This window comes from Dipodomys ordii, unplaced genomic scaffold (genome assembly GCF_000151885.1).
Source record: "Dipodomys ordii isolate 6190 unplaced genomic scaffold, Dord_2.0 Scaffold1, whole genome shotgun sequence".
In the NCBI taxonomy this organism is placed as follows: Eukaryota; Metazoa; Chordata; class Mammalia; order Rodentia; family Heteromyidae; genus Dipodomys; species Dipodomys ordii.
In genome coordinates this window covers 15,239,011-15,261,349 of record NW_012267217.1, presented here as the reverse complement: position 1 = coordinate 15,261,349, position 22,339 = coordinate 15,239,011, and the positions used below count along the sequence as shown (strand labels likewise).

The window sequence follows — 22,339 nt, the reverse complement described above, 5'->3', positions numbered from 1 at the left end:
GACAGTGCTCAGGCCCAGAGTTCAGGCCCCACGACTGAACTCAAAAAAAAAAAAAAAGGCATACTTAGAGAAAGCGGCAGAACACAGTGATCACCTTCTAAAAACAAACTGAACTTGGCCCATGTATATAATCTACTCAAAAAACAAAAATAGACATTTGATACTTCAGAATGTTCGTTTTTATATACTCTTAACATTTTTCTTCAGACCTTTACTTTTGTGATCCAAGGACAATATATCAACCACATATGATGGCACAAACCTGTACTCCTAGCACTCACAAAGCAAAATCAAAAGGTTTATGAATTCAGAGCCAGCCTGAACTACATAGTGAGGCTCTTTCTCAAAAAAAAGGAAAAAAAAAAAAATCTATAACTGAAATGCTATCTTAAATGAAATCTGAAATAACTCTATAGACCAAGATGATTAACATAAATTAACATAAATTGTGCTAATAGAACTTATTATGTTAACAAACTATTATTTTAATGGAACATGAGTTCCATTCCATTAACATTAGTCTCAGCACAGCTAAGAGTTTCTCAAACATTTTAAGAAGAATCAAAATTCTTAAAATGTTTGAGAAACTCAGGAGGCTGAGAACTGCGGATTGCTGCTAGAAGCCAGCCCTAGGCAGAAAATCCCATGAGACTCTTAATCTCCAATTGTCTAACAAAAAGCTGAAATTAGGGGTGTAGCTCAAGTTGAGTGTCATCCTTGAGTGAAAAAGCTAAGAAAGGTTGAGGCCCTAAGTATAAGCCCCAGCACAAGAAAGGAAAGGAAGGAAGGAAGGAAGAAAGGAAAGGAAAGGAAGGAAAGGAAGGAAGGAAGGAAGGAAGGAAGGAAGGAAGGAAGGAAGGAAGGAAGGAAGGAAGGAAAGAAACTCAAAATTCAAAATTCTTACCATCATCTTTTCAAAAAGTTTTAAGACTTCACTGTCTGACAGTGGCTTTGGAATGTTTTCTGTCATCTCTGAAGACACAGATGAGTACTCAGTGCTTGCAAACACAGACTTCAGATTGGGTAGAGGAGGTTTTTCTTTCTTGCTTCCAGGCATCCTTATGCTGGCAAATTTGTCAAGCTACAAAGAAAGATAAAAAAAAAATGTAAGTATTTCTTCTCTCAACATTTATCTCATTATCAACACTGAAGGGGAAAAGGGGAAACAGGATCAATCACTTTGTCTCTATAATTTTGTCAAAAAGTATTCACAATTAATGTTCTTAAAATTAGTAACAAAAAATATGAAAAATGGAAAGTGTTCAATAACTGTCCTATATAAAGGCAAAAGAAAAATCACACAATCTCCAAAGATTCCTAATTTTTTTTTTTTTGGTCTGATCGTGGGGCCTGAACTCTGGGCCTGGGCACTGTCCCTCAGCTCTTCAGCTCAAGGCTAGCACTCTACCACTTGAGCCATCGCCACTTCCGGCTTTTTCCTTTTTGCTTATGTGGTGCTGAGGAATTGAACCCAGGGCTTTGGCATGCAAGGCAAGCGCTCTACCACTGAGCCACCTTCCCAGCCCCAAGATTCCTAATTTTAAAGGCATAAAATTATAGTACTGAGGTTCCAAGGACAAGTGGCCTTCACTATACAGCTTAGCAAACTAAGTCATTTTACAAAAGAAAGTCAGAGCTGGGCGCCAGTGGCTCACGCCTGTAATCCTTCAGGAGGCTGATATCTGAGGATTGCGGTTCAAAGCCAGCCTGGGCAGGAAAGTCCATGAGACTCTTATCTCCAATAAACCACTAGAAAACGGGAAGTGGTGCTGTGGCTCAAGCCGAAGAGTACTCGCCTTGAGCTGAAGAGCGCAGGGACAGCACCCAAGCCCAGAGTTCAAGCCCCACAACCAACCAAAAAAAAAAATTAAGTCAGCAAAATTATACTTAGGGTCCCGCCCACCTCTCGGCCCTTTTTCAAATGCCCTAATGTATACCATCTCCTAGTGCAAGTCAGAGAGAAGAATAATGAATGGAATTTAAGAATTTTAAGAAGTGAATTTTACTTGTATCATCTGATAATACATTCTCTTTGTCTGATAATACATTCTCTTTGCCCAGCTTGGTCTGTATTTGAACTTCTTGAACATACAGAGAGCATGGTTATTAAAACTTTAGAAAATAAATCTAGATTTTTGTTTCCTACAAAAATCAAATAGTTTGTTTGTTTTATTTGTTTGCTAGTGTGGGATATTTATTCCAATTTCTACCTGAATTATCAAGAACCAAGACACCAGGAAGACCAGCAAAATGTCTTATCTAAACATGAGGTCAAATAGTTTGTTGATATTTTAAAACATGTAGGTGTTAGGTTAAAAACCTAATTCATCCAAAATTGTTTGATGTTTACAAGTTCTATTCTTCACTGAGAACCAGACTCTTTTTCAAGACTCATATAATTTTAAACTACCAAAAGGACTAAAACTCTTAAAGTAGGTAGACAGATTTTAAATCAGTGATTCTATGAACTGTTCATAATTTCCTTATATACTACCCTATTGTTTTCATCATGAAATTCATCATGGTAGCAACTAGCCACCAAAGGCTATTGAATTAAGTTAAATCTTATGGAAAAGTTAGTAGTTCCTTAGCTTCACTAGAAAAATTTCAAGTGCACAAAAGTCAATTGTAGATAGTGGCTACCATTACTGGCCAAAGATATATAGAACATTTCTATTAGCACAAAAACTTCTATTAGACCTAATATGATTCCTAACATCTCAATTTAAAAGGACAATGCCATAGTATTGATTATTTAATTCACTAAAAAATAGGAGTTCCTAGTTAGAAGGCAAAGATCAGGGGATCACAATTTGATGTCAGCTCAGGAAATTCATGAGACTTCATCTCAACAAATGACTGGGAACAGTGATGCATACCCATTATCCCAGCTACAGGGAAGAAGAATGCTGAGTACAGTGATGCTCACCAGTCATCCCCAAGGACATAGGAAAGTACAACTAGGAAGATGGCAGCTCAGGCCAGCCTAGACATAAAATGAGACCCTACTTCAAAAAGAACCAATACAAAAAGGGGCTAGAGATACAGCTCAAGTGGTAGAGTGCCAGCCTAGCAAATGCGAGGCCTACAGTTTAGTTGCCAATACCACAAATAACAGGATATTCTCAACTAATAAGATACAGATATAAAGAGAATGTTTACCATTGAAAATAAGCCCCCATTGGGCTGGGAAGGTGGCTCAATGGTAGAGTGCTTGCCTTACATACATGAGGCCCTGGGTTCAATTCCTCAGCACCACATAAGCAGAAAAAGCCGAAGTGGTGCTGTGGCTCAAGTGGTAGAACGCTAGCCTTGAGCTGAAGAACTCAAGGACAGTGCTCAGGCCCAGAGTTCGGGCCCCACGATCCACCTATAAGAAAAAAAAAGAAAATAGCCCCCACACTTACTATGATGAAAATGTCTAAGAAAAATACTAAATACCACAATTATATTTGATCCATCTAACATCACCTACACTTAAAGTTCTAGGAATATGGCAACTTCCTATAAAATTTAGAAAGTAGTTTCAATAAAACCATTGCTTTCTTCCCAAGATATAAACCAAACAAGAAAATTTAAAATATTATGTATGTTTTCAACCTTCCAAAAAGCTAAGGCCACCAGGCACTGGGGACTATTACTCAGGAGACTGAGATCTGAGGGTCGCGGTTCAAAGTCAGCCCAGGCAGGAATGTCTGTGAGACTCTTACCTCCAATTAACCACCAGATAACTGGATGCAACACTGTTACTCAAAGTGGTAGAGCACTAGCCTTGAGACAAAGAGTTCAGGAATAGCACCCAGGCCCAGAGTAAAAGCCCCATAACGAACAAATAAGTAAATAAAGCTAAGGCCACAAAAATAATTGTATACTGAGAAGTAACATTATCTTCTCCCCAGTTTGTCAGGGATAAATACAATAAAAGTAAAGGAAGCACAGCCAAATTTTTAATACTTGGACTGCCATGGATGACAAACCCATTATTTGTCAAATTATTATCAATAATTTAACAATGCCATGGGTGCTCCTACAAGAAATTAGAATTTCAAGAAGTCTTTATTAATAAAGCCTCAGACATACATCAAATCTCTTCCCACCTACCAACTCTCCCTCAGGTCTTAGTCATCTGCAGTTGGGAGCATGCCAATGGCTGGAGCAGAATAAGAACCCTAAGCAAGAATTCTCTTGAGTCATGTGAGGTCTCCACCAGCTGCAAACAGCTGCTTTCCTAAGATGGTAGACAAGGCAAAAGAACTGAGAGAACCAACCATGAAACATTTCATGCCTTCACAGAGTACTAGACAGGTGCAAAGACAAGGAGCAGGACAGCTGCTTAGAAAGAATGTTCTCAGTAAATAGAGGAAAAAATGTGGAACTGGAAACAAAAAGAAAACTCTAAATCCTAAAAATGGACATCGGGACTTAAAAGCAGAAAAAAATATCCCAGAGATTGAAGAGCTGGTAGTACAGTTGTCAAGTCATAAATAGAAAGTCAGATGCTCAATAATACTCAGATCCCAAGCCCTCAAAACATATGAGGCCACAGATGAGCTGAATCAAAACTAAAGAAGCAACAAAGCCTAGCTTAGCTCAACTGGAGATCAAACTGATTTGCCCGCCCCTCCAACTCTTGCACACAGGAGAAATATTATATACTTTCATTTTTACTATACTTCAATCAAATATCAAGACAAACAAAAGAGCATGGAAATATGACCCACAGTCCAAAAGAAGGAGTAAACCCAGAGATAGTTCACATGCTAGATTTATCAGACAGGCAGTTCACACTGCTAAAGGATATAATGAAAAAAGTAGTTGGACTCCATGAGAGATAGGGAATTTGTTTCAGGAGCAAAATTATCACAGAAATCACTTTATTCACAAAGGGGATAAAAGGGGGAGGGAAAGGAAGATCTGTGATAATACAAAATGTTGTTACACAAAGTAATTGGGGTCTAGAAGCATAAGAGAAGGCAAGAATGGTATACAACAAATATTTACATAATCTATATGTATATAGGTATATATGTAGATGGATAGCCAGATATATACATAGATATATACATGTATAAATATACATATCTAGAAATATAAATTCAGAGATCCAAGCAGTCCAGTAAAACCAAAGGAGAATTGGAAGTGGCACTGTGGCTCAAGTGGTAGTGTTAGCCTTGAACTGAAGAGCTGAGGGACAGTGCCCAAGCCCAGAGTTCAAGCCCCATGACCAACAGTAAGTAAGTAAATAAATAAAGAAAGAAAGAAAGAAAGAATTTTAAAACCCTAAGGAGAATGCAAAGAAAAGAAAACAAGAAAATCCACACCATTAACTACTTTATAGTCTTAAAACTATAAAGACCAAAACAAAGAGGTACAGATATTCATCATATAGAAAAATTACATACTATGACAGCTAACTTCTCACCAGAAACAAAGGCAACTGTGCTGAAAGGCAATGGAACAGAAACTCCAAAGTCTGAAGAACACATTGCAATTCTGAGATTCTACGTGAAGTGAAAAAATCTTTCCTAAGTAAGAACCAAATAATTAGAAACAGAATCTGCCTCCAGGAGACCCTACTATCAAAGTATTAATGAAGTTTTACAGGCTAAAGAAAACTGATACTACTACATGGAATCTCAGATCCATGAAAAGAAATGAAGAGGATGGAGAAGTATCAGATATTGTTGATATAAGATAAATAAGATGTATAAGATTTACAATTAAGTAGAGACAAGCATATGAACAGGTAATTATATAGCTACATAGAAATGTAGAAAGGGGTATGTACCATAATATATAATGCCAAAAAAAAGAGTGGCATCTAATTACCAAACACTGACATTCTCTGCTTCAAAATAACCAACACCTGTCAAGTTACCTTTATAGGTGACCGTTACTGCAAAGATTTCTACTGTAATCATGGTTATTTGTTTCAAAACACTAGGAAACACCAAATGACATGGATCTAGTTACTCCCTCCATTTTCTGAATCACATTTAAGAGTGTCTTAATTTCTGTACAATAAAAAATCAATTCTTTTTCTTTTTTTTTTATTGTGAGAATATCGTAGAGGAGTTACAATTACATAGGCAAGATAATGAGTACATTTCTTATCAAGCATTGTTGCCTCCTCTTGTTTCCCCTTCCCATACCTTCACATACCCATCCCACCTACCCCCACCCGACCCTCTCCCCCCCACCAAAGTTGTAAAGTTCGTTTTTCAACATATCGACTTGTACATCTCATTGCTGCAATGGGTCCACCTGTATCCCTAGTTAAACAATTTGTTTTTGCCCTTCCCCTCAACAAATTATACCAACATCAAATACAGTGAAAGCAGGGGTTATACCATGGGGGAGGGACATACAAAGCAACATAGAAATCATCATAGATATGTTAGAAACAATTGCATGAAAGGAAAAAAACAAAAACAAAAAAACATTTGAATACTTATCTTGGGGTTCATTCCCCTAACATCAACTTATCTGACATTTTCTGCTTGACTCAAACATATACTAGTTATTGCAAATAAGGGAAATCATGGGACCTAGTTTCTTTGGGCCTGGCTTACTTCATTTAATTTAATTTTTCCAAGTCTTTCCATTTCCTAACAAATGGGGCAATGTCATTCTTTCTAATGGAGGCATAGAATTCCATTGTGTATATATACCATATTTTCTTGATCCATTCATCTACTGAGGGGCAACTGGGTTGGTTCCATATCTTAGCTATGGTAAATAATGCTGCAATAAACATAGTTGTGCTGGTAGCTTTACTATGGTCTTGTTTGTGATCATTTGGGTAAATGCCCAAAAGAGGGATTGCTGAGTCATAGGGCAGCTCTATGTGGAGTCTTTTGAGGAACCTCCATACTGCTTAAATAAGTGGGCTAAAGACAAAGAGAAACTTCTCTGAAAAAGAAAGAAGGATGGCCAATAGACACATGAAGAAATGCTCAACCTCTCTAGCCATAAAAGAAATGCAAATCAAAACAACATTGAGATACCACCTCACCCCAGTTAGAATGGCTATAATCAAGAACTCTAATAACAATAGATGCTGGAGGGGATGTGGACAGAAGGGAACCTTCATGCATTGTTGGTGGGAGTGTAAATTTGTTCAACCACTTTAAAAATCAATTCTTAAGTATAGAAACTACTGTGACTCCTCCTCACATGCAACAAGTGTAACTTCATTAGTATGCCAAACACATGAGTAAATGAAATTAAGCAAAACATCATTAATGCAGCATCAATATTAAAAATGTAAACATGTCAATAAGTAAAAACAGTAGGTTGAAGTACTTGAGAGGTAAATACATAACCTAATGCTCTATGAATCAGAGCATTTCATAAAATGCGTTTTCACAAAGACCCAGTATCTTTTCAAATAAGAATCTCTAAAAGTTATTTTTAAAATAATAATAGTAACAATGGTAAAGAGTTCCTGAGTGTGGAAATGTAGCACTAGGTTGAATACATTTATTTAATCTTTACAATGAAGAGACTACATAAAGGATATGATCCAAACACTCTTTTACATTAAAATTTCATAGTATTTGGCTTATAGAATAGCACAAAGGAAAAACAACTATTATGTGAGCAGTACAACTACATTTATATCAGTAGATGATGTAATGTGTAAAAATAATAAAATAGAATTAGCATACATCTTCAACATGCTTAGTACATAAGATCTGAGAGAAACTTTGATTTTTAATCAAAAAGTAAAGAAAATTTGCACCTCACCACTCTATATAGTTGGCCAAAGACAAGTCAGGAAAACTTAGCATAACTTCCTTCTAGCTTCTAAATCTACACAGATCCAAAAAGGAAGTGAACATGCAATGATCAGTGTTTAGTTCATTCAATGTAATGTTTTACTTCCCCTTATTAGGAGATAAAAGACAAAATAAGGGAAACTAGGAGGAAAATACAATTCTCCTCCCTCTACCCAAACAGTAAATTCAATCTGTTGAAGACTTCAAGCTTAAAGGAAAAACAGACCCTGAAACATGCTGCTCCCCGGAGCACTCGAGGTAAATTCCACAACATCGAGGCACTATTACAACGTCTGCTTGTAAAGAAGATTTTAAATGTCCTGAAAAAATTTCACATTTTTGAAGTTGTACTTCTATAATTCCATTCACAAATGAAAAAGAGCATTTCCTAATTCATCTCTCACATGTAATTTCTTTTAAAGCAAGGCAAATTGGAGCACACAAATGTTAAGAATACCTATGTAGAGAAAAATAGAAATCCTCATCCTTTGACTACTACAGATGACAGACTGGCTGAGGGTAGTTATATGTTTTACAACTTATGTTATTGTCACATAAAAATTGTCATATAAAAATGTCATATAAAAATTTCCTAATTTCAAATGGAATTCTTTTAAAGTCAAGCTAAAAATACAATTCAAACTGGTCGAAGAATGGGTTAATAAACACTTATGACTGGGGGAATTGTGTTCTAATGATATTTGGAGGTGATACAACCACATTAATTAAGAAGGCTTTGACTGTGTCTGGGGTACACTAAGTTTTATAAATTAATATCACTTATCTTCAGGGGAAGTTAAATGAGCACCCTACTGAGTATTATCTCATACTGAGTAATCATACTGATAATCAGTAATGACAGCTTAAATAAAATTAATTAAACAAAAACAAGCACTTAAAAAAAACACTATCTGGGTTTTTAGCTACAGTGTAAGACGCAATAATGAAAACAGTGTTTAGGGTTTCCATTAATAAAGCATTGTGTAAATACCAACAGAGCAGTGGGGTTTTGATATAAAAGGAAGATAGGGTAATCATTAGTCATCTTATAATTTCACTGCCCAGTAAAAAGTCACATATGATCATAAACATACTTTCTTAAAACTAAAAAAGAAGATTTTTGTGCAATCCAGGAGAATTATTAAACAAACAAAAGTTCCTCCTAATTATAGAACCAATTCCAACTAAACACATACCTGAAATATAGAATAAAGTATTTTGCTTAAAATTACCTATCAAACAACTCCTATTGTAATTTAGAGGGCACTAAACTAAAAAGGCAGTTTGGCTTTCTAATCAGCTTTATTACAAAATAGGAAACTTGCTGATTAAAACCATGGCTCCAGAATCTTACTTCTGCATTCTGCTCAGTCAACCACTTGCTATTGTTACCATAATCCATGACATCTATTTAAACCTGTTGTGACAGTGCTAATCATAGAGAATTGTCAGCAGGAAATAACACTGCTTGCCTCTTCTGCCACAGGTGACTTCCTCATGTAAAGTGCCACCTGCTCCTGCCCCATAGTGTCACACAGGTCTATAAATGACATAAAATCCATAATCAACTAGAAGTTGGTGGCTCATGCCTGTAATCCTTGATAACTACTCAGGAGACTGAGATCTGAGGATCGCATCTTAAAGCCAGCCCAGGAAGGAAAGTCCATGAGACTCTTATCTCCAGTAAACTACTCTGGAAAAAGCCAGAAGTAACTCTGTGGCTCAAATGGTCAAGAGCTGGCATTGAACACAAAGAGGCTTAGGGATAGTGCCCAAGCCCTTGAGTTCAAACCTAGGACCAAAAGCCTAAATAAGAGGACCATGGTGCAAGTCAGCAAGGGGGAAAAAAAAGGGAGACCATGTCTCAAAAGTAACCAGACTAACATCAGTTACAGTGGAAGCAATAGAGCATCTGTCCAGCAAGCTAACATAAGTCTAAGCCCCAGTATCGCCAGAAGAGAGAGACAGAGGGAGGGAAAGACAGAGATGGTTTCTTGCCAACAGCCATGTAAGTGAGACATCTTGGAAGTAACAGTCAAGCCTTTAGATGACTATAGCTTGCAGCTTCATAAGAGATCCTAAGCCAGAATTACCCAGATAAGCAACCTCCCTGACCCGCAGAGGCTGAGTCCTTTGCTGTTATAGGTATGTATTGGAGCCATTTGTTACACCAACAGACAACAAAGGAAGTCACTGGTGGATACTTGGTCTACGTAATACACTACCTGGAGACAGCTAGCACTCAGTTGGTACTTGCTAAACTTATGAATAGACAAGTACTAAATAATCAAATACATAAAATGTAGTGCCATTTCTTATGATGCTGACCACATGGGGGGAAAGTATGTAACAAACAACTAATTATAACAAGGTGAAATGTGTTAAGTGACCCCCGAAAAACATAATTATCAACAGAAAGGAATGATGATTTATTCAGGGATGGAGAAAGTCCCTCAAGAAAGATTGAAATGAGATATGTCAGGAAACCATATAAAGCTGATATAAGAATTATATGACAAAATGGATGGACCTACAACAAATGATGTTAAGTAAGGTGAGCCAAGCTCAAAGAGACAAACAATACAGGTTTTTCTCTCATTTGCAGAAGCTAGAGCAAAATACAGAGGAATATTATAAATTATACAGGACCCCAGACATTCACACACAGTGAGACCAAAGGAAAATACTCTTAGGAGAGGAACACAAAGGTACAACACCTATGTACTTCTATCATATAAAATAATATTACTTAAATGAACTCCAGAAAATGGAAACAAGAGGGTTTTTCTTTGTTGTTTTTGTTTTCTTTTCTTTTTGCCTTGTTTGTTCATTTATCTGTCTTTGGGAGGGTAAGGGGGAGCACAGAAATGGAGAGACAAAGGGTATACAAGTGTAGGAGTAGAGTATAACCCCTGCTTTCACTGTATTTGATGTCGGCATAATTTGTGGAGGGGAAGGGGAAAAACAAGTCGTTTAAATAAGGATACAGGTGGACCCGTTGCAACAATGAGAAGTACAAGTTGTCATGTCGAAAATGAACTTTACAACTTTGGGGGGGGGCGGGAAGGATTAGGTGCGGGGGCAGTGGAAGGCTGTGAAGGGGAAACAAAGGAGGAGGCTACAATGTTTGATAAGAAATGTACTCAATATCTTGCCCATGTAATTGTTACCCCTCTGTACAGTATTTTCACAATTAAAAAAAAAAAGCAGGAATAAAGCCCTATAAGGAAAAAAAAAAACAAGTGTAGGAGTAGTACCCACTAGACAGTATGTTGAAAATGAACTATACAACTTGTGGGTGAGGATAGGAGGAGAAAACTGTGAGAGAATGAGGGAAAGGATGATATTGTCCAAAAAAAGACATATACTCACTACTAGACTTATTTAACTGCTCTGTATACCACCTTTATAATAAAAATTTTACAGAAAAAAAGAAAAAAAAAGAATTACAAGATATGTATGTCACCAACTAAGCAGTGAGCCTCTCACCCAGTGGCTAGTAAAGTCATCACCATATTGTCATTGCTGGAAGCAAAACTAGCTGTTAGTACCTTCAGGTGTGAAAAAACCATCCATGTCTTAGGCCACAATCTTATCTCACAGTAAGTCCTATTAACCACTAATTACTATGTTCAACATCTTCAATGACACAAAAGGACTTCTCCAGCTCTTAATATGTATTTTAGTAAAATTATAAAAAGTATCTTAGAGTTGTCTTTGAAAAGAAAATGTATTGTTTTTGCCCCAAAATACTTCATCTATTACAATAATTTCTTCACATTTACATCTCATGTGATTTGAGAATCATTCTTAATTACTCCCTGAAATTTTCTTTAAAACAAATTTTCTCAAAAACAAGTTCCAATGTGCATTCATTCTCCAGCCACCTATCACAACATGGAACAGCACAGAAAGATACCGCATAGGTAGGAACGGGGATATGTTCCCTAAAATCAGCACCCCCTTGTCCCTCAGGAGGGAGCTACCCCAGAAATGGATAACTGCTCCATCAGCCTGCAGATTACTGAAACTGAGCTAACATCTTGATGATTCACAGTGGAACCATCTTACTATGTTGTTTCCAAGTTTCTGACCCCCAGGAAACGCTGAAAACTGCAGTGTTTTAAATCACAAAGTTTCAAGAAAAACTTATATAGAAATAGATGGTTAATATGGAACTCATCAAATGTTTTTAAATATCCATCTTAAAAGCACATACAATAACAAGAAAAGCATTGTAAAATAGGATTATCATAGTATTAAACTAAATCTGAATATAGCAGTAGGATGTTTTTCACTGTTGCATTAAATAACAAAGGATAACTGCAAATCTAATTTCAACACAATACTGAATATAAACCTGTTTCGAAATGTCTCTAATAACTCTAATGTGCTTCATTATAGTTGGTGATAAAGTCACCAGGTAGACACTGCTGTGGCAATCTTTTTGTTGTTGTTATTGATGTTACACTGATGGTTTTATTTTCCTATTTTCAGAATTTTAAAAATAGTAAATTTCACTTAAAGGCTAATGAGAATAAAGGTTTAATGTTTTTGTCAATGATACCATGAGTTCTGCCACAGTTCCTGTGGTGATGCATAGACCCAGGTGAGGAACCCAGTAGGTGAACACAGAATGGGAACAGAAGCAGTGCCAGAAAAGCAGTAACTCAAGTTCTAAAGGCCTTTAGGTAATCTGTGGGAGGGATGGAAGACCTGTACTTGAGACCAACAAGGAGGAAACAAACGGGCTACACACTCGGCCTGCTTATACTTCAAAAAAAAAACCCTGGAAGCTTTTGAAGGAAGAAGCTACCAGGAAAATAAAGCCTACAAAGAACATCCAGTTTTCAATTACAGCAAGAAGGAATGAAAATGTTAGAACATAACAGACTTTGAGTCCCAAAGGGCAAAGTAGGAGGGTCTAGAAAGCCCAGAGGAGTTAAGACAACATCAGATTTGGTGAATAAAGTGACTTGAATAGAGAAAGACAAAAGGAGTTCTTATTACTTACATGAAAAGCGACTTCTTATGTAATTTATTATTAGATGAATGGTGATCTGAATTGTGAAAAACATATGGACTATTCATAATTAATTTATATTCTTTGTCCCCACTGCTGTCACTTGGATTATTACTACAACTTTCTGATCAGCGGCCAAGTCTTTGTGAACCCTTTAGCCATATCGATTTATCCACACTACTCAAAGCAATTCCCTATGAAAACATCATTTTTACTTTAGTGAAAATGCAAATCTAGCTATGTTCTTCATTCATGCTTAAACACTGCCTATATTTCCCCCTTACTCAGTTGGTGGCATCCAAATATTTTACCATGATTCTATGTCCACCTCGAACTGAATCAAACTTCCTCATCACAAAAAGCTTCACAATCTACATCCTTCTATCATGAGACCTATGTGTAATGAAACCTAGAATCTACTACATATGCACATGCTGTTCCTTGTGTCTAGAAGTTTGCACCCCAATCTCTCTTTTTATTTGGAAGAAAAAAACACAAGGCCTCACAACTTTTTTGCCCAAGGTGGCATCAAAGTTCCTCCTATCCCCAAGAACTTAAGTATTATTAATAGTATATACGTGAAGGAATACAAATTTGATATCTAAATAAATAGTACACTATCTTTTATAAAGGCATAGCTCAATACTATCCATACATAAATACCATCTGAAGACAACTGTTTCCCAACTGCCAACCTGACATGCTTCCACTAGGAATTCATTCCGTTGGTATCCTGGAAGTAAATGCATTACAGGGTTTAAAAAAGAAAAATCACAAGTGCCAGCCTGGATTCCAATTAGACATTCAAAACTCAACTGAGAGGTCATCTTCTCTACATAGCCATCCCTAAGTTGACTCTACTCCTTCTACTAAATCCTACCACACCACATTACAACTACTATTATATACCCACTTGATTCCCCACAGCTCCCTGGCAGAGACAATCTAATAAACTTTATATTTCTATAACAGTACTACGTACTCAGTAAATGCTTAATGAATGAATAGGTAATCAAATAGATCTGCACACATTACTGCACATTAGTATATTCCACTCTGCACGCTCTTGATGTTATTCCCACATCTCTGCTGATTTGAGGAGGTACTCTCTAACCCATCCTATAAATATTTAAAGATTCTGATATTGTACTTAAGTGCTACTACTGAAACTCTAAGTACAGGAAGTCCCAATTAACTCATATTAATGGGCTCTGAAAGGCCCACCTGACTTAGTAAATACTTTAAATCTTACATAACGTGTTTTGATGTATAGTACTACATACACTGGGTTGCATCAATCCCTGCTGTTTACTTTATATCTTTAGAAGAGTATATTTTCAAGACAGCTTTATAGAAAAACTATGAAAAAGTATCATACCTTTTGCTTTAACGCTTATTTTCAATTTACCCAGGAAAATTATAGAAAGATAACAAATGTAAAATGAATTCACGTTATATTCTCCTAGTCCAGTAAAGTAGTATTTTAATTGATGCAGCACTAAAATGTCTACTTTATTACATTAAAAGAACTTTTTAAGACTAGACATGTATCATTCTCATGCATAAGTAGGAAAGAAAACAAAAGCAAACTTAGTTGGCTTAAGGATGTCTCAAAAGCCTTTGCCTGCAGTCAGAGTCACGGAAAAAAAAAAAAAACATACAATTTTGTTCTCTCTGCCACCAAGAGCACTGTCATGTGGTACCTCTTAAAAGATCCCTTCCAAGCTGATGAGACCATCCTCAAACTCTGATGTGCCCCTTTGGGCAGGGACAACTATGTCACAACTGCCACATGATTGCTGGAGATTTGACCAGCAAAATTGCTTTTTAAATCTTCTAACTTGTACTTTTTTAGGCTAATAATTTATATGCTCTTGCTTGACTCAGCAAGGCAGGGACATGTTCAGATAATCAAAACCACTGTTCTTCTTTCACATGTGTGATACCTATTTGCATATATAACCCACAAGACTAGCACGTGTTGGTAGGTACAGGAAGAATCTACAAGTAGACAAAGCACATCATGGTACATACACCACTTTCATCTGGAGAATTATCTGAAGATGAGTCCTCTCAGAGAAAACACTGGGAGTCATTACACAGAGTGAATCAGAAGGCCCACAGTTCTGTCAAGAGGCAAGCACTGCTCAAAGGACTCATGAGAACCACCCCAGACCAAAATATATCCACAGTGGCTCCAAAACTTCATTTCTCTGGGGAGCTTTCAGGGACACCAGGAAAACCTGACCCTGTATGTGGGAGTGGCCACAACAGCAGCTAGATTTGAAGTCATCTATGTTCATTACCACTTAAAGAACTCACATATCCTCTACCTGTTGACATTTCTCAACATCCATATTCCTTGGGATATACCTTTTTCAGTCTAGCTTACTTGACACATTCAAAACAGCTCATTTCTCATCATAGAAAGCTTCTGAGAGGTTGTCTTCACAATTACCACAGTCTTCTCAAGATAAAGGTCAATGGCTGAGATACAAGGTTATTTTAAATAGAGGAGTCTCACATAAATGCCTTTAAGAGAAAAGTAAAAAAGTGAGAGATGCTTCTAGCTTGCACATGTGGCACTCTCAGTGGAGGCTTAAAATTTTAAGTGGTTTCAAAATCTTCACTGGAGCCAGACTGCCCAGTTTTCCTGTCTAGTCCTATGACTTTGAACCCATTACTTAAGCTCTCTTGCCTCAGTGTCCCATTGAAGATTAGAATAACAGTACTCACACAGAGGATTAAGTAGAGTTTAAATATATTTATGTAGCTAACATTTGGAACACTATTTAGCATCGAACTAAACTTACACATTACTTAATATACTTTTAATCAGTAGGCATGATTCCCCTGTTATACTGTTATTTTTTATTTTTCCTTAAATATACTTTGGGTGCAGGAAAGCTAGGGCTGCCTCCACACCACCAGCTCACAGCCACACGTGTTCCAAAGGAGAACCTCTAACCTATCCTAAACCCATGGATGCCGAGCCTCTTCTGTGAGCATTCCCTAAATAATCTTTCTATGCTCTGACAGGTTTCTGCATATTGTGTGAGGGATGTACATCAAGTGAGAGGTAAGTCCTATTGTTGAAGACTTATAGGCCATGCTGGAAGCCTGGCCTATAAATAAGAGATGCAGCAAAGCAATTTATATATTTATTTATATTGTAGGCACTGGGGCTTGAAATCAGTGCCTGAGCACTGTCCAGTCCATCTTTTTGGTGGTTAACTGGTGATAAGAGTCTCACAGGCTTTCCTGCCCAGGCTGGTTTTAAACAGTTATCCTCACATGTCAGACTTATGAGTAACTAGGATTATAGGCCAGCCAGGTAGAAAAAACAATCTGAAATAGGGCAAGACATTGTTTTCCCTATTTGACCTAAGGCCAATCTCCGTAACCCCTAAAACAGCTCTCTAATTGGTGGGTCTCCTTACAAAATGGGTATCTTACTTCCTCATTCTTTTTAGCCTTCCACCACCACCACCACCCCCATTCCATTGTCAAACAAGTTTTGATTTAATACCTTACCAGGCCTTCTCCAAGTTATACAGGCCTCAATTCCAAGACTGCCAGCTTTTCTAACACCTAGCAAAGTGATCAGATAGATTAAGATAGATCACTCATTGCTGTGCAGAATGAGCAATAGGAGCTTTCAAGAAAGCAAAAGGAAGCTGTTAAAGAATTTCTATAAGAAAAAAAAAATGAGAGGACTAACACTCTGATAGAAAAAATTTAGAAGATAGAACCTTGAAATAATGAAAAAGAAATATTGAAAGAGTAATGTCAGCTTCTAAAAGAAAGTAAGAACAAAAGCAGGGATTGGAGGAGATTGAAGTGTTTGGCTCACAGCATATAGTTTCTTGAGTAAATAGGACATCCCTATAGTGGGATCCAATAGACCAATACATTAATATGTCTGAGGAAAGGATCATATGAAGGAAAATGGGAGTGACAATCTTCAGAGGTGATCATCCAAATAAAGCCCTAGACACAGAGGAAAAGAGCAGCAGCTTCAGAATGGAAGATGGAGAAATGATAATAGTGTAAGGACAGAAACAACCACACACTGAAAATTAAAAAGGAAAAGGTCAGAGGAGTATGAAACCAAGAAAATGTGGTATCAGACAAGCCAAGAAATTTTTGTTCTTCATAGAAGAAGCAGACAACTACACCTAATAAAGTGGATAATCCAGTATATTTCAAAGGAATAAAACCTAATGCTTACTACTAGGGAATTGATTTTAAAAAGATTATTTCATAATGCTAAACAAATTACAACAATCCTAAATATACACAATCAGCCCTCCAAAGAGGACAGCAGTCAAACAACCATGGTTCAAAAATTGTTACACTGACAGAATACTCAGGTATTCATAGAAAGAATACTGCTTAAAGTCTATCAGCAGCTCCTACGGATCCAAATACCATAGTCATCCTTCATTTTTATACAATAAGACTGTGTTCTGTGACAATGAATTTTCATACTAATTGAATAAATAACTTGGATGAAATTTTAACACTAATGTCATCAATGGTGTTTTTATTTAAGATTTCTAAAACACTTTTCTATAGCAAAATTGATTCTTGCATGCCTTTTCTCAAGTTCTGCCCCAAATGGCTATTCACATTAAGGAATTCTAAATTAAAAGCATACATAGAATGTCTACATGGTGGGGATGGCAAACTTTAATTAGAAAACACTGCCAGCACATATCAAAGTATCAGTGGCAAATGTTTCCCTGGGCTCAAACATAGCAGAAATAGTTTAAAGAGCCCTCAAAATAACCAGCTAGTCCTTCCCTTCCCACAGCTCTGCCTTGATCTATAACACACATTCCCTGCATGGCTCAGCTGCAAATGTGGCACACCACCCTCTAGTCTACAGACATCAGGAAACATTTGTGAACAGGGACAGAACTAAGAACAGCAGTTCAACATACTTCAGTTTATCTGAAACCTCAAAACCCTATGAGGATAGAGAAAAGGTATAGTCTGTTTTCCAAATAAGTGATCAATCAAATGACTGATTTGTCAAGGTCACAGAGATCATCAGTACTGAAGTTGTCTTGCAACAAGAGTCTTCTGATTCCAAATCCAATGACCCTTTCACACTGCACCAGTCAACAATGAGGAAGAAAAGAAATCTATTCATCAGTTATCTCCTGTTCAAGACAGCCAGGCTTACTCTTAGACTGTGACAGTGGATCCAGATGCCTAAGTTAGACTTGCTGCTTGAACCACCCGCCTCCTCTCTGGCCCTGGTCTATACAAGAAAAAAGCTACCACACAAGATCAGAAAAGAACAGAATGGGAAGATCAGCAAGGAATGCAGGAGACAATCATTAGCACATCTAAGACAAAAGCAAGGATAAGGAAATGGTGGCCAACCAGGAAGATTGCACAAAGTCAGGCAAAAGGTTCTCGACAACAAATAATTCAAATGTTTACTACGTGTCAAATATGACAAGTACTAGAAGCATTAGTTACACACTGTCTTAGCCTTCAGTGGTTTATACCAGTAAGAAAGACAGATAAATGATGTCGTGGTAAATACCCATTAGTTACCAAAAGTCTGATATTACCATGGTCCATTGTCAGGATAGCATTAGAAGAAATAGGAGTAGGAAGGAGAAAGAAAGGAGAAGAACCTCCCCTTATAACATAAAAGAGAGCAAGACGGTTTCTGCTGAAGCCACTCCATGACTGTGTTTGTAAAACCTAGGTAAAGTTTATGCATTTACAGTGTGAAAAAATAGTCACATAATGAAAGGAGTGTCAGTGTTTGGAACAGAAAAAAGCAGTGTGCTCACAAAATATAAACAAACCTCAAAAATACAAAGAATATTATCTAGCAATAAAAGGAATGGAACAAATGGATGTAGCTTAAAAACATTATGCTAAATGAAAGAAGACAATCCCAAATATTGTTCCATTTTCATGCAATGTCTGAAGTAGGCACATCTATAGAGACCAGAAATAGACATGGGGCACCTCAGGGTCACCAGAGATAGGTGAGCTGAGAGAAAATGGGGAGAAAATATTTATGGTTATGAAATATTTATGGAAGATGAAAACGTTCTAAAACTGGTTGTACAGACCAATTCTTATATCTACACAAAAATTCATAGTTCAGTTCATAGGAGTTGAGCAATTTATGAATATATCAAAAATGATTGTATTATGCACTTTCAATGGGTGAACTAAATGTTACATGATTGTATCTCAATCTCAGTATCTCAGTGTCCTCAACTATAAATAAGGCCAAACATCTTTTCAAGGCAATAAATAAGCATGCCAAGCATATAAATGTTCCTATGGTCATTATTTTCTAAACACTAGTCCATCAGCCACTACATGATGTCTCCATCAATGAAGGCTACACAGACAATGGATATAGCTATATAACTGGCTCTGTGCAGCAGGCTATATCTTCCAGGATTGTGTGTACCCCCTCATGCTCCTACAATGATGAAATCACCTAATAAAGCACTCCAAGAACATATCCATATTGTTAAGCAACACAGTGCATCTAAACAAATTTTTAGATATTGACATAGCCAAACAAAAAATTTACATAAAGTCACTTTCTTAGTTACTATTCAGAGAGAAGCATCAAAATTTCCACTGTTAAATCATTCATGTTTATGCCACATTCATCTTTACATGTCCACATTACCCAGATGCCAAAGGCAGCACCCTGGACACAAAAAGTGGGAGTCAGATTGCTTATCATGTTCTAGGTGCCCTGCCTAACGCTAATATATGGTAAGGCCAAATTCAAAACCTGGTCAATGGGATATAGAATTTTTCTCTGTCATGATTATATATTTTTGATGTTATTCTTTATATAAAGTTTGTTACTGTGTCCATTGCTATTCCTTCACTATTATCCATGAATTGCATTCAAAAATATATTCCTCAGAAATATTTACCTGACTATGCGAGTATCTGTACATATAATTATCTGCAATATTACTTCTGAGAGACCCTACTATTAACACCATGAAGAATACATAGTAAGGTATGCTTGCTTCTCATTTTTTAATAAAATTTCAAAAATATGTGCAGATTTAGTTTAATTAGAAACTATATATTCCTGAGAAGACAGCATATCTTTTTTTCTCTTTTTGAAATATTCAATTCATCCCCAAAGAATGAGAGCTGATTTGAATGACTCAACGTTAACTAACAATTTGCAAATAAACATCTTTTTTTAAATTAAGATTGACTACTAAAGCAATGATTTAATTTATTTCACTAGTTCTGTCTCTGATTTGATCACTATAGCATTTCCAACTTATGTAGTTTTTAGGAATTTCAAAGGTATTAGTCCAGCACACAATGAACATTATATGGTTAGTTAAAATTCTAACAAAAAGAAATGTTGAAGATAACCTTACCATATCATCTGTCAGTGTCCTAATATTCAAATGCTGCAAATTTAAAAAAAAATCAATCAGTAATTTATATTAACTTCTTTATTTTAGTTAATAGTGCAGTTAAAATTCTACAACATTAACTTAAAGGTAATTAAATTCTTGACAGTCTAATAAAAATGCATTATATATTGTTTTAATTTCACAAAGATGAACAAAAGTTGACCAACGTGAAAGTTTCAAACATATAGTAAAATTGCTTTGATTTGTGAATGTTACAACTAGAAACTTAGCTGAGGTAACAATACATACACTTTCCAAATTAATAGTATTATCACAATTAAATATACAGACTTAGAACACAATACATATAAAGATTGAAATATAACTTTCAGAAAAATTTTCATTGAAACTTTGAATGTATGATTAGTATGTCACATAATTGATAATGAAGTACTTTGCTGGCTTAATTAACTTAAACAATTCAAGTAACGAAGAAGAATGTACTAGAATGACTATTTGCATCTTTAACATCACTTTGATTTATCACCAGTGGTGACAGTAGACAATTTTCAATTTCATTGCTAGCTGATTTGAGAACCCTTTTGATGATTTCCTTGGTAGACAAACATAAGACCACTTTAGAAAATGAATAAATTAATTTCCCACCAAGTGGAGTTCAAAAGTGAAAAGTATTCAAGCAAAAAGTGTTTTATAAATCTGAAAAGATTTTGGAAGCTCTTTGGAGCATTAGGTAGTTCAAAGACCAGCAAAAGAGTCAAGTGTTTCCTAAACAGGAAAATAGATCTATTTTTTTAATTATTATAAAAGGACAAGTGAACAATTACCATCTAACAGCATAAGTGATACAGAGTTACATCCAACACGTATTGAATGGAATAAAATTTGTCATTCATATCTATATACTGAAATACATTTTTATACTCATGACTCCACTTCAATTATGATCCTAATTTAAAATCTATACAATGTAAATCACTATTCCAGATTCTCTTTCATTGAGATGTTCCTTCTTTGAATGCAACGGAAAACAAGCAGCTGGAGGAAACAAAAACTTTGCATATATCATAAAAATATAGCCATATTTATGACTACTACTGACTACAAAGCTAGATTCTAAATAGAACTGTTTGTTGAATTAAAATGGCTTACTTTGACCCTGGAATAAGAAAGACATATTATTGATATGTATAGGTTAGTGTCTAATTATAGGGTATAGACTATGCTTTTGATAATATTCTTTTCAGCCTCTGAAATTAACAAGCATGTACAATAGTCATTAAGCATGGTATCATCCTGAGCAAGAATATAAAATGTCATTCTAGAGGTGAGTTCTACCACAATTACAGACCTCTCAAAGAGAGATGGGACTTCTGTAGTTCTCTTCTCTACCCTTGCTTGCCATCCGCCAACAGAAGTTTTCAGCCCATTACATCTTTTTTGGTTAACTACATCTCTCTTATTACTTTACATTCAGGAGTCTCACTCCAGACACTCTACTCCTGAAATGAGTCAAGCCCCTATGACAAGAAAAGTGGGATATAGGTAAGTTCAGACAATAGCATGTAAAGTGGTCTAATATTTAAAAAGCTAAGACAATTAAGGATAAGGCTTAAATTCTATTTAGAATAATCAAATGTTTTCACAAAAGGAAAGTATTCACAAAAAACTACTATGAGTTGCTTCAAGAAAGTGCTGTAAAAGCAATGATATTACTTTAAAAAAAAAAAAGGAGAGAGGCCATGAAAATAAAACAACTTTTAGAGAGAATGATAGTAGGGACTATGTCAGATTTATGATGTAAAACCTGTATAGAAGGTACAGAAAGCAAAGTAGTAGATATGAAAACAGGGGAGAAAGTTGCATAATATAAAACCAGAAGATGTAAAAATGCAAGAAAACATTTTTTATGCATCTTCAAAGCCTAAAGTTGGGCAGCCTTTTAAATTAAAAGTACTCTCACCTAAAAACAGAGGTAACACAAGGCTAACAGCTTTATCATAATGTTTGTTGTTCTTTTTTAACTCTTAAAACTATTTTTGTGGGTCTAACTTTTGAAAGGATTCAATTTGATATGGGCTTGGTCTGTTTTTCCACTGTTAGGCATGTATATAGCCTAGTTACAACCCAAA

At 36.1% G+C, this 22,339-nt stretch overlaps 1 protein-coding gene across 1 annotated transcript in view; it reads right to left on the bottom strand.

Annotated features, from left to right (window-relative positions):
• Diaph3 (diaphanous-related formin 3) overlaps positions 1 to 22,339 on the bottom strand; it is a 450,644-nt gene that overhangs the window by 400,068 nt on the left and 28,237 nt on the right. Inside the window, exons 2-3 of the mRNA XM_013010947.1 lie at positions 20,211 to 20,243; positions 905 to 1,081 (exon numbers count right to left, since the gene is read on the bottom strand). Coding sequence (XP_012866401.1) covers positions 905 to 1,081; positions 20,211 to 20,243 — 210 coding nt within the window. The remainder of the gene's footprint in view (positions 1 to 904; positions 1,082 to 20,210; positions 20,244 to 22,339) is intronic.